The sequence below is a fragment of the Sminthopsis crassicaudata genome, chromosome 3 (genome assembly GCF_048593235.1).
Source record: "Sminthopsis crassicaudata isolate SCR6 chromosome 3, ASM4859323v1, whole genome shotgun sequence".
NCBI classification, from domain to species: Eukaryota; Metazoa; Chordata; class Mammalia; order Dasyuromorphia; family Dasyuridae; genus Sminthopsis; species Sminthopsis crassicaudata.
The window spans coordinates 544,439,699-544,453,306 of record NC_133619.1 but is presented as its reverse complement, the minus strand read 5'-3'; the positions used below and the strand labels follow the sequence as shown (position 1 = coordinate 544,453,306).

At 35.5% G+C, this 13,608-nt stretch overlaps 1 protein-coding gene across 5 annotated transcripts in view; it reads right to left on the bottom strand.

Moving 5' to 3' along the window:
* MTMR2 (myotubularin related protein 2) overlaps positions 1 to 13,327 on the bottom strand; it is a 120,553-nt gene extending 107,226 nt beyond the window's left edge. For 2 of the 5 annotated variants that reach the window (XM_074304461.1, XM_074304464.1), the window contains exon 1: positions 13,015 to 13,327. In XM_074304461.1, the coding sequence (XP_074160562.1) occupies positions 13,015 to 13,094 (80 nt within the window). In that variant the 5' untranslated portion in view covers positions 13,095 to 13,327. Of the gene's footprint in view, positions 1 to 100; positions 264 to 12,374; positions 12,456 to 12,842; positions 12,940 to 13,014 lie in introns of those variants that run through there. The other 3 variants (XM_074304463.1, XM_074304462.1, XM_074304465.1) reach the window with 3 other exon arrangements.
* Between the last annotated feature and the right edge of the window lie 281 nt (positions 13,328 to 13,608).

Below are 13,608 nucleotides of genomic sequence, written 5' to 3'. Positions count from 1 at the left end.
GCTTGAAGCACTTCACTGTTGAAAAGAGCCATATCCATCAGAATTGATCATCATATAATGTTGCTGTTGCTATGTACAATGTTCTCCTGGTTCTACTTACTTCATTTAGCATGAGTTCATGCAAGTCTTTCCAGGCCTCTCTGAAATCATCCTGCTGATCATTCCTTATAGAAAAATAATATTCCATAACACTCATATACCACAGTTTATTCAGTTGTTCTCCAACTGATGAGCATCCACTCAGTTTCCAGTTTCTTGCCACACTACAAAAAAAAAAAAAAAATGGCACAAACATTTTTGCACATGTGGATCCCTTTCCCTCCTTTAAGATTTCTTTAGGATACAAGCCCAGTAGTAACACTGCTGTATCAAAGGTATGCACAGTTTGATAACTCTTTGGGCATAGTTCCAAACTGCTCTCCAGAATGGGTGAATTACTTCATGAGCCCACCAACAATATATTGCTGTCCCAATTTTCCCTATCCCCTCCAACATTCGTCATTATCTTTTCCAGTCATCTTAGTCAATTTGAGAAGTATATGGTGGTACCTGAGGGTTATCTTAATTTGCATTTCTCTTTGATCAACAGAGATTTAGAACACCTTTTTATATTACTAGAAATAGTATCAATGTCTTCATCTGAAAATTATCTGTTCACATCTTTTGACCATTTATCAATTGGAGAATGGCTTGAATTCTTATAAATTTAAGTCAATTCTCTCTATATAAAATGAGATATTTGTAAAGCACTTAGCATAGTGCCCGGAATACAATAGGCATATAAATGTTAATCATTATTGTTGTTACTATCATCATTATATACATTAAAAAGAGCACAATTTTAACTAAGCAGTTCCTGAGTGATCATTTCTCCAAATAAAAAGGTTTGAGGTTTATAAAAGAGAATAATAATAATGACACAACATACCAAAATTGATGGGATGTAGCCAAAGCAGCTCTTAGGGGATATTTTATGTTGTTAGTTGCTTACTTGGATGAAAGAGAAGATCAATAAATTGGATATGCAACTAAAAAAGCTAGAAAAAGGACAAATTAAAACCCCCCAATTAAATACCAAATTTGAAATTCTGAAAATAAAAGGAAAGACTAGTAAAATTGAAAGTAAGAAAACTATTAAGCTAATAAACAAAACTAAGAGTTGATTTTATGAAGAAACCAACAAAATAGATAAACTTTTAGCTAATTTGATTAGAAAAAGTAAAGAAGAAAATCAAATTGCTGGTATCAAAAATGAAAAGGATGAATTTTCCACCAAATGAAGAGGAAATTAGAGTAATAATTAGGATCTGATAATCTAAATGAAATGAACACTTACAAATACACTGCCCAGATTAACAGAAAAGGGAAAAATTACTTAAATAATCCCATTTTAGAAAAACCAATTGAGCAAACTATTTATCAACTCCCTAAGAAAAAAACCCCAGAACCAGATGAATTTACAAGTGAATTCTACAAACATCTAAAAAATAATTCGTTCTTTTTTTTTTTTTTTTTTTTTTTTTTTGGCTGAGGCATTTGGAGTTAAGTGGCTTGTCCAGGGTCACACAGTTAGGAAGTATTAAGTGTCTAGACCAAATTTGAACTCAGGTCCTCCTGACTTCAGGGCTGATGCTCTATCCATTGTGCCACTAGCTGCCCCCTAGAACAATTAATTCTAATAATATGCAAACTATTTAGAAAAATATGGAGAGGAGTTTTATATATTCCTTTTATGACACAGATATGGTGCTGATACCAAAACCAGGTAGGGTCAAAAAAGAGAAAGAAAATTATAGACTAATTTCCCTAATGAAATACTGATGAAAAAAATCTTAAATAAAATATTAACATAGAGATTACAGCAAGTTATCACCAGGATAATACACCATAACCAAACAGGATTTATACCAGGAATGCAAGGCTGATTCAATACTAGGAAAATTATTAGCATAATTGATTAAATCAATAACCAAACTAACAAAAATCATATGATTATCTCAATAGATGCAGAAAAAGCATGACAAAATCTAACATCCATTCCTACTTTTATTTTTTCCATTTTTTTTTTTTTTTTGCTGAGGCAATTAGCATTAAGTGACTTGCCCAGGGTCACACAGCTAGGACGTATTAAGTGTCTGGGGTCACATTTGAACTAAGGTCCTCCTGATTTCAGGGCTGGTGCTCTATCCATTGTGGCACCTAGCTGCCCCTCCATGCCTATTTTTTAAAAAACACTAGAGAGCATAGGAATGAATAGTTTTCCTTAAAATGATCAACAGCATCTATTTAAAACCATAAGCAAGCATCCTATGTAATGAAATAAATTAGAAGAATTCCCAATAAAATCAGGGATGAAACAAGGTGAAACTATCACTATTACTATTCAATATTGTATTAGAAATGTTAGCTTTAGCAATAAGACATGAAAAAAATTAAAGGAATTAAAGTGGTTAATGAAGAAACAAAATCATTACTCTTTGCAGATGATATGATAGTATATTTAGAATCACCTGAAAAACTTACCAGAAACAAAAGGTCAAGAATTTCAAGGGAATTAATTTTAAAAACTGCAAATGAAGGAGCCTAGCTGTCCCAGACCTAAAACTATATTATAAAATAGCAGTCATCAAAACTATTAGGTATTGGCTAAGAAAAATAATAGTTGATCAGTGGAATAGGTTAGATTCACAAGACACAATAGTCAATGACTGTAGTAATCTAGTGTTTGATAAACCACTATCTGACAAAAATTGCTGGGAAATTTAAAAAATAGTATGGCAGAAACTAGGTATTGACCAACATTTAATACCTTATACCAACATAAAGTCGAAATGGGTTCATGATTTAAACATAAAGAGTGATACTAAAAGCAAATTTGAAGAACAAAGAATAATAGAGTACATTATGAAGTGCAAATGGATAATTCTGATTATATTAAGTTAAAAAGTTTTGTACAAAAAAAAAAAAAACTAATGCAGACAAGATTAGAAGGGAAGCAGAAAACTGGGGGAAAATTTTATATCCAAAAGTTCTAATAAAGGCTCATTTCTAAAACATACAGAGATGTAACTTAAATTTATACAAGGCATTGTATTCTTGCTAAATATCAAAGGATATGAACAGACAATTTTCAGATGAAGTTGAAACCATTTCTAATCATATGAAAAAATGCTCTAAATTACTAGTGATTAAAGAAATGCAAAGCAAGACAACTCTGAGGTACCACTACACACCTTGGTTAAGATGACAGGAACAGATAATGATAAATGTTGGAGGGGATGTGATAAACTGGGACACTGATAACATTGTTGGTAAAGTTGTGAACTGATCTAACCATTCTGGAGAGCAATATGGAACTGTGTATGCCCAAATAGCTATCAAACTGTGCATACCCTTTAATCTATCAGTATCTCTATTGGGTCTGTATCCCAAAGAGATCATCAAAAAGGGAAAAGGACCTACATATACCAAAAATGTTTATAGCAGCCCTTTTTGTAGTGGCAAGGAATTGGAAACAGAATGGGAGCCTATTAGTTGCAGGATGGCTGAATAAATTATGGCATGTGAATGTTATGGAATATTATGGTTCTAAAAAAAAAAAAATAGCAGGGTGATTTCAGAGAGGCCTGAAGAGATTTACATGAACTGATACTAGATGAAGTGAGTAGAACCAAGGGAATATTATACACAGCAACAGCAAGATTATATGATGATCAATTCTGATGAAATTGGCTCATTTCAACAATGAGGTGATTGAGGTCAATTCCAATAGATTTGTAGGAGAGCCTTCTGAATCCAGAAAGAGGACTGTGGGAACTGAATATGGATTGAAACATAGTATTCTTACCTTTTCTGATGTTGTTTGCTCGCTTTTTTTTTGTTTTTGTTTTTGGTCTAATTTTTCTTGTACATGATAATATTTGTGGAAATATGTATAGAAAAATTGCACATGTTTAACACATATTGGATCACCTGCTGTCTAAGAAAAAGGGTTGGAAGGAAGAAAAAAGTTGGAACACAAGGTTCTGCAAAAGTGAACATTGAAAACTATACATATATTTTGAAAATAAAAAGCATAATAATTTTTTTAATTATCCAAAAATATCACATCAAATACTCCAAGACACTTTGAAAGGAAAACTACAAATTGAATTACTAATATGTCCCTTGTGCTTCAGCTGTGGAAAAATAACTCTGCTTGCTCATTAGTGGTCTCTAGTGATGAAAAAAATTCATACTATATAGAAACACTTTAAGATGAATAATTATTAATCTTATATAGAAACACCTTAAAATGGATAAATATTAATTAACTGTATCATATAATCATAGGATTAGAAACAGGTTATTCTCATTAAAAGGTCGTCTTTCAGAGTTCTGTTTTCAATGTGATTTACTACGGAAATCAGACATTATTTTTTAAAAATTATTCAATATCTCTGACCATTTCCTTTTTAAGAGCTTCTCTACAATTGACAAATAAAACTTAACATCTTTTTTCTTTGTTAAGATCATGAGGTTCCTCACAAATTTTAAATCTATTTTTCTTAAAAAGGGAAAATAGTATCCACTAAGAACTGAAGGTTTCCATTGGACAAACTCTGAGTCACATGTAACCTTTGGCCTGCATGATTTCAAAAGAGCACTGCTTTGGCAGCTTTTCAAGATAAACTTAACACTTTCTGGACATCTGTAGCCAAGTTATTTCCTTCCCCTGACTGAAATCCAAATTATATTGGAGAAGGTGTTTGTCTCATAGAACAGTTTCGTTATAATACTTAAGAAAATCTTTAACACAATTCATCAAGGACCTATTTTTAAGATGGGGTGAATGGGAAAAAAATAAGCATTTATATAGCCTCTACTATACACCTTCCACTGTCATCAATCCTGCAAGATAGATATTATTATCCCAATTTTACAAGTCAAGGAAAGTGAGGCAAACAAAAATTAAGTGATTTGTTCAGGGTCACAATTACCAAGTACCTAAAGTCAAAGTTTAGCTTAGGTATTCCTGACTACAGGCACAGGGTTCTATCCATTGCATACCAGCTCTTAGTAAACATATGTAAACCATGAGCTCTTGGTTTCTATTACTCAAACTTCAGAAAAGAAAATGCTACCTTAAGAATCTGCTTTAAAAAAAAAAAAAAAAAAAAAACAAATTATGATAGTTCAGCCAACAAGCACTTATTTTTTTTTACTTGATTTTTTTTTATTTTATTTTTTATCAGAGCTTTTTATATACAAAACATATGCCTGGGTAACTTTTCAACATTGACCCTTGCAAAACCTTCTGTTCCAACTTTTCCCATCCTTCCCCTCCACCCCCTCCTCTAGATGGCAGGTTGTCCCATACATGTTAAATATGTTAAAGTGTATATTAAATACAATATATGTATACATATTTATACAGTTATCTTGTTGCACAGGAAAGATCTGATTTAGAAAGAAGGTAAAAATAACTTGAGAAGAAAAAAACAAAAATGCAAGCAAACATTAACAGAAAGAGTTGAAAAAGTGTGTAGCTGGGTGTAGCTGGTTCTGTTCATGACAGATCAATCGGAACTGATTTGGATCCTCTCATTGTTGAAGAGAGCCACATCCATCAGAATTGATCATCATGTAGTATTGTTGTTGAAGTTTATTATGATGATCTAGTTCTGCTCATTTCATTTAGCATTAGTACATGTACGTCTCTCCAGGCCTCTCTGAAATCATCCTGCTGGTCATTTCTTATAGAACAATAATATTCCATAACATTCATATACCACAATTTATTCAGCCATTCTCCAATTGGTGGGCATCCTTTCAATTTCCAGAACAAGCACTTATTCTTATTAAGTGCTTACTTTGTACCAGGAACTGTGCTAAGTGGTAAGGATATAAAGAAGAGAAAAGAAAAACATTTCCCCTACTCTCAAGTTCACATTCTACTACAGGGAGCAACAAGCAAGTAACTATGGGCATACAAAACATATATTGTAAATGAAAGATAATCTCATAGGAATGGGACTTGGGAAAGGAGGGGATCAAAAAGGAAAATGGAAAAGGCTTCCTTCAGAGGAAAGATGAAACTTTTAGGATGCTGTGGAAACCATTCCAGCAGGTATGGGGAACAACCAGTGAAAATCCACAAAACTGGGTAATGGATTGTCATGTGTGAGGTACAGTAAGTAAATGAGTGTAGCTGAAATGTAAAGTTCATAGTGGGGAGTAACATGTAACACTGAAAAGATAGTAGCCAATTAGGTAGTACAATGGATAGAACATCAGTCCTGAAATCAGGACAATCTGACTTCAAATCCAGTTTCAGACATTATAATCTTGAGACACAATTTCAACTTCATATTAAGTTATATACTTTGGTAAATCATTTTACTAATTATAACTTTGTTTATTGTTCAACAATAATTTTATACTATTAAATTTTTTTCAATAAAGTTTAAAAATCTTTTAACAATCCTTGATTAAGTAAAATTAATCCTCAGTCCATAAATAACTTCAGTAGTGGAACATGGTAGTAATTATGCCAACATCATTAGTTGAATTCCTACATAAAATAGTCAGTTTCACTTTTTTTTTCCAGGCAACACTGATTCCACCACTAATTCAGATTGGCTGCCAATAATACAAGGGAAAAAGACAAAAATGTGTACATGAAACATCACAAATTATTACCACAACTGAAAAAACACCCAACTCAGAGCACAAATCCTTTTGGTAAAAGAAGAGAAGCTGATAAAAGAACATTTTCTGATATTTGGATAATCTCTGCCTCAACAGATTATTAAGTCATATTAGAAGTCAGAATGTTGCTTTATTCAGATAGTGCTCTCCAAGCACATTTGCAAGAAAAAAAAATGAAGAACACTTCAATGTGCAATGAATTAAACAGTAAGTTCAAAGAAAAAAAGCATATTTATTAATTGACAAAAACATTTCAAGCAACCTAAAACTTTCTATCAGAAAACTAAGTATCATTAGTCACTTCCTTCACTCAGCTCTTTATTTTATAGGTGTGCAACACATGTATATACACATTTTTCCAACAGACAGATCTAAGAGCAAGTGTAACTTGTAGATGTAATTTGTAATGATCCACAGAATCCAAGATTCAAAGTAATAAGGGGTCTTGGAAATTTTACTTTCTTTCCTACTCCATGTAGCAATCCCCTCTTACAACATACATGACAGATGGTGATCCAGGTTTGATTGCTTCCAGTGACAAAGAATACATTATGAATCTCATAAAAGCTCAATTCAGTACACATTTATTAAGTTCTCAATAACAATTCTGTGACAAAGTTAATGAGAGTATTGTTATCCCTATTTCAACAGATGAGAAACTAATTCAGTGTTCTTTCTACTACAACAAGGCAGCCCATCCCATACTGGGGGCAGTGCTAATCATTACGTGGTTATTAATTTTAAGCTGAGTTCTGCTTCTTTATAATTCTCACCTGCTAGTCCTTGTTCTTCCCTCTAGAACTACAAAATTTTTTTACAATTTTTTTAGATAGCATCTTTCTGAAATGCATTAGATATTCTGCCTTTCCTATTTTTAATTTAATTTTCTGGTTATATATGTACATTCATTTTTTAAAAAGCACATTTCCTTATAAATCATATTGGAAGAGAAGAATCAGAACAAAAGGGAAAAACCATGAGAAGAAAAAGAAAAAAATGATCATAGCATAAGTTGATTTACATTCAGTCTCCACATTTCTTTCTCTGCATATAGATGGAGTTTTCCATCTAAAGTTTATTGGGACTGACTTGTATCACTGAAGCACTAACAATCAAATCTTTCGTTGTTGATCAATGCACAATCTGGCTGCATACTATGCACTGTTTCTGCTTGTTTTGCTCAGCATCAGTTTGTTTAAATCTTTCCAGACTTTTTCTAAAATCAGGTTGTTCATCATTTTTATAGAACAATAATATTCCATTGCTTTCATATACCACAACTTATTCAGCCATTTCCCCAACTGATGGGCATCTACTCATTTTCCAATTCTTTGTCACCTCAACAAGAGGGGCTACAAACACTTTTGCACATATTGGGTTTTTTCCCTCCTTTATGATTTCCTTGGGATACAGACCCAATAGAGGGACACTGCTGGATCAAAAGGTATGCACAATTTGAGGGCTCTTTTGGCATAGTTCCATATTGCTCTCCAGAATGATGGGATCAATTCACAATTTCATCAACAATGTATTAGTGTCCCAGTTTTCCCACATCCCCTCTAACATTTATAATTATCTTTTCCTGTCTTCTTGACCAATCTGGAAGGTATGTAGTAGTACTTCAGAATTGTTTCTGTTTGCATTTCTCTAACCCATAGTAATTTAGAGCATTTTTTAAATAGGACTACAGGTAGTTTTTAATTCATCTGAAAATAGTTCATATCTTTTGACTATTTCTCATTTGGGGTATAAAATCTTTTAAACTACAAAACTGATCAAAATGAAATGGAACTATATTAGATGGACTCTCCCCAGAATTAACACATGGAAGTTTGAAAGACAAAAGAGGCAGAAGTGGGCAGGGAGGGCAACTACAAATAAAAGAAAATAAATTACAAGATGTTACAGAGATGAAACAAGATCTATATTTATCAAAAGCAAAAGCACCAGTAGGAGAGCTAGTTCAAAGATATTTCTGGGAGTCGAACCTAAGAAGGATACAAGTATTTCACAGAATCAGAGGACTGCTTAAAAAGAGAGTTTGGAAGATTTTGTTTTTTAGAGTTGTTTTTGCCTGAATCTTGAAGTTGTATGTTATTACCAATCAAAAAGGACTTGTTTCCTCAAGAACCAGTGGCTGCTTGACATCAAAATCATTTGGTACTGGCTAAGAAAGAGTAATCAGTGGAATAGGTTAGGTTCACAGGCAAAACAGTCAATGACTATAGGAATTTAATGTTTCATAAACCCAAAGACTATTTGACAAAAAAAAAAAAAAAAATGCTGGGAAAATCTGAAATTAGTATGGCAGAAACTAAGCACTAAACCAACACCTTATACCAAGATAAAGTTGAAATGGGTTCATGACTTAGACATAGAGTGATATTATAAGAAAATTAAAAGAACACATATTCATAACATGTAATGAACTATGCTAGGAGCTAGGATATCAATTTTGTCTTATCAGACAAAACTGACATAGACCATCCCTTCAAGGAGCTTACATTCTACTGGTCTTAGTAACTATGCTACATACATTTAATTTACTTATGGTCCTTACTCAGAAATTATTCAAATACTCAAAATTACTCAAATAATAATCAATTTGTTATTTGGACACTAAATAGTTGGTTAAGTATGTAACATTTTACAGAAAGGTTACATGGGGGGAGGGGGGAGAAGGGACAAGGGAAGAAGTAGGATATTAAGAAGAACTGAAGAGTTATTTTCTCAAGATCAAAATCCAAATTAAAAAACCCTTTTATAGTCATTTGAGTGGACAGGAGATAAAAACCAGTTGTAAACACAAAGAGCTTTCTGTTTGGGATAATCCTAACATTTTGTTATGAAAAGATGAAAGTTATCACTGAACTATGTCATTTAAGCAATATGTTCTACAATGATGTACTAAGAAATAAAATTTTTAAAAACCCCATCATGACTAATATTCTAAGATGATAGGTGGTGGTAGTTTTGTTCTTTAGTAGTTTTCAATCATGTCCAATTCTTTTCAAATTGGAGATGTTCTTAGCAAAAATACTGAGTGCTTTACCATTTCCTTCTCCAGTTCATTTTAAAAATAAGGAGGTAAACGGGGTTAAGTGACTTGCCCATAGTAACACATCATTTAAGGCTCAATTGAGTTGTCACATGTTTCATGAAGTCTTCCCTGATCTTCCCAATTGTAATTATTAGTCTTTTCTCCTGCCTACTTTCCACGTCCATGATGCATCCCCCCACTCCATAGAGCATAAACTTCGTGAGAGCCAAAATAGTTTTCTTTTTATTTTTGTCCTTGTATAATCCAAGAGCCCCAAAGTGCCTTTCATATAGTAGATATTCAGTATTTATTGAATTGAAATCATCAAATTTGCAGAAGGCATAATATTAGGAAGGGTAACACTAATAACAGAACCAGATTCCAAAAATATCGTAACAGGATAAAAAATTTGACCAAATAAAATTAAATGAAATAAAACAGGAGTAAATATAAATAAAGTTTTATACTTAGGAAGTCTGTTTTCAACCCTAAGTACAGGATGAGGGAGGCATAGCTAAATAGCAATTCTTTAAAAAAAAAAAAAAAAAAAAGAAAAAAGAAAAGAAATATAAGTATTTTAGTGAACTGCTAGTTCAAAATATGTCCATAAAATGACAGCAGTCAAAAAACTAATCTGATCTTAAGCTACATTAAGAGAAACATAGTGTTCAGTACTAAATAGGTAATAGTTTCAGTGTGCTCTGCCCTGATTAGTTTATATCTACAGAGTTGTTTTCAATTTCAGGGCACCACATTTTAAGAAGAATATTGATGGGTTGGAAAATGTCCAGAGGGGCAGCTAGGTGGTGCAGTGGATAGAGCACCAGCCTTGAATTCAGGAGGACCAGAGTTCAAATTTGGTCTCAGACGCTTAACACTTCCTAGCTGTGTGACCTTGGGCAAGTCACTTAACCCCAGCCTCAGGAAAAAAAAAAGAAAAGAAAAGAAAAGAAAGAAAATGTCCAGAGAATGGACACTGAAAGGCCTCAGATAAAGGGACATGAATGAAGGAACAAAGAATTTTCAGCAAGATAAAAAAAAAAAAGACTTGAGAGACATGAAAGCTGTATAGAAGTATCTAAAGGGCTTTCACATGGATAAAAAAATTAAATTTACCCTGCTTGGCCCACAAAGGCAGAACAAGGAGTAATTTTGCAACAAAAGAAATTTGGGCTTCATGAAAGGAAAATTTCCTAACAAGTAGAGTAGTCCAAAAGTACAACAAGATGCCTTGGAAAGTAGTATGTTCCCTCTTGCTGAAGGTTGTCAGACATAAAGGCTGGATCATCATTTGTTGAGTATGCTGTAAAGAGGGCTACTTTAGATAAAGGATGAGTTTAATAACCTTTGAAGTCCCTTAACTGAAAATTTAGGATTCTATGGGATTACACCCAGACAAAAGTTCTACTCATTTAAACACTATCAAGAATAGCAAAGGGTTTTCTTTTTGAAGCAGCTTTACACCTCAAGCTTCCAGGTGGGTAAGCATCAAAAATTTTTTTTTTAAACTAAACAAATATGCACACATGAGGTTCAACTAAAGACTGTAGTTGTTCAAAAAAGCATAGCTTGGAAGACAGGTTAAGATCTAGCCACCAACACTTACCAGCTGTAAGATCAAGGGCAAGTTCACTGAATTTCATTGAAATTCAGTTTTCATATTTACAATTTGGGAATAGGACCAAAAAGATGGAATTGGAAAGAACTCAAAGCCATCTAGGTTAACCCTTCAGATGTGTTTCATGTGAATAGAAAGATAACCCATGCCAGTCAGAAAACTGAAGGCACAGGAAAACTGTGAATTGCCCAAGTTCTAATAGATAGTAAGCATCAAAGGCTAAATTGTGAGGATCTAATAAGGTAATAAGCTATAAAGTACTACACAAAGTAAATCATAATCTAGGTAATTCTAAACTACAGTTGGAATCTGTATATTGCCTATGTAGCTGTAACTTTTAAATCTGCAGTTATATTTCTAAATATTTTATTAGTTATTAGTGATTTTTAAAGTTATTTTTAAACATACGTAATGCTAATATTGAAAAAATTAATCAAATTCAAAGAAGGATAAGTTCTTACTCTCCAGAACAATTTCAGAATTAAAATTCCAAAATGCACAGTTTAATATCTGACATTTCATTTTTTGCACCACTTTTCCACAAGCAAATAGAATGACAAAGCACTAGACTTCGAATCAGGAAGACATCAATTGAAATCCTGTTTCAGCTACTTATTAACTCTGGGCAAGCCTCTTTAGGTCTCCCTTCCTCTGCAGTAAAATGAGAGACCTGAACCAACTAGTCTCTAATGTAATTCTGAGCTCTAAAATTCGGATCCTAATTTATAATGTCTATGATCCATTTGCAAACTGGTTGTTCCCAAACCTTTTTATAATTAATATAACTAATGTATCGTTTTAATTAGTTTTCCATTAAAAAAAAAAAACTATCTCAAGACACAAAAAGATTTTAATGATCCATAACTATCAGTTATTTTTCACAAAAAACTCTGGAAATCTGCAACTCACTAATCTAAGGCTTTCTCTCACATTTCCAAAATTTCGAAATAAACAAAAATCTTATCAATTACACAGACCATCAAATGGGGACCGAGGGTAAGGAAAACTGCCCTCTCATTTTCCTACCTGATACATTCTATAAAGGGGTTTCCCTTCTCCATTCACTTCCTCTGGGGTCAAAGATGCTCAAGAATCTAAGTTTTGCGCCTGGGAGTTAGAAAATGAGGGAGTTTCCATGACAACCCTTAACAGAAGCAGGGTAAATAGTTTCTTGGGAGAGCGCGAGGAGAAGGAAGGGACGAATGGAAAAGAAGGAATGAAGGAGGAAAAGGATGGGAAACAAAGAAAAAGAAGGAATGAAGGAAGAAGGAAAGCGATAGGGGAGAATAATGGAAGGAGGAAAGGGATGGGGAAGAAGAAATGAAGGAGGAAAAGGATGGGAAAGAAAGAATGACGCTGGAAAAGGAGGAAAAAGAAGGAAGGAAGGAAGGAGGACAGGGATGGGGAAGGAAGGACGGAAGGGCTTGTTAATGTGTGAGATGCCCAGGCTGGCATGGGAGGGTCCCTGCCAGGGAACAGGAGAGGGAGAAGTACCCCGGGAAGCGGGGGGCGGGCGGCGCCCTGGACCCCCGGATGGCGGGGCCGGGCCGGAGGCGCGGCAGCGGGAGGTGGCGGAACAGCGGGAGGCGGCGGGGCCGGGCCGGGTTCCGCGCTCCTTGGGGCTGGGCGGCCCCCGCCGCCTCCCGGCGCCGGCTCGCCCACTCACCTGGACAGCGAGTCCACGCTGGGCGGCCGCGCGGCCGCGGGCTGGGCGCCCAGGCTCTCGCAGCTGGAGCTCTTCTCCATGGCGCGGCCGAGGCGAGTGCGAGGCTGGGCGGCAACGGCAGCTTGCGGGAGGAGCCGCGGTCAGTCCCGAGCCTTCCAGCCCCGCCGCAGACAGGAAGCGGCCATGTTCGCCCAGACTGCACCGCGAGAGAGCCGGGGCTGCAGGGGGGGAGGGGGGAGCCACCGGAGCGCCCTCCCCATCCCCGCCCCTGGATTCCCGTCTGCGGGTGGGAGGTGGGAAGCGAGGCCTTGGCGAGGAGGATGGGGCATTCTGGGAAAGAGAGCGCCGGGAGGGAGGGGACGGGGGTGGCTCCGAGTGAGGGAAGAGCGGGGAAGAAGCGGGAATGGGATTGAGAAAGATCACATCGTGTAGCTGGACTGAAGTGAGGCGTCCGAAGTAGCTCGGTGCGCGGCCAGGAGCCAGGACTCAGTTCCAGCCTGGCTTCAGACGTGCACTTAGGTGTGACCTCTGCCTCAGTGTCCTCCTCTGTGAAAAATGAGCGGAAGAAAGGCAGACCACTACAATACTTGTACC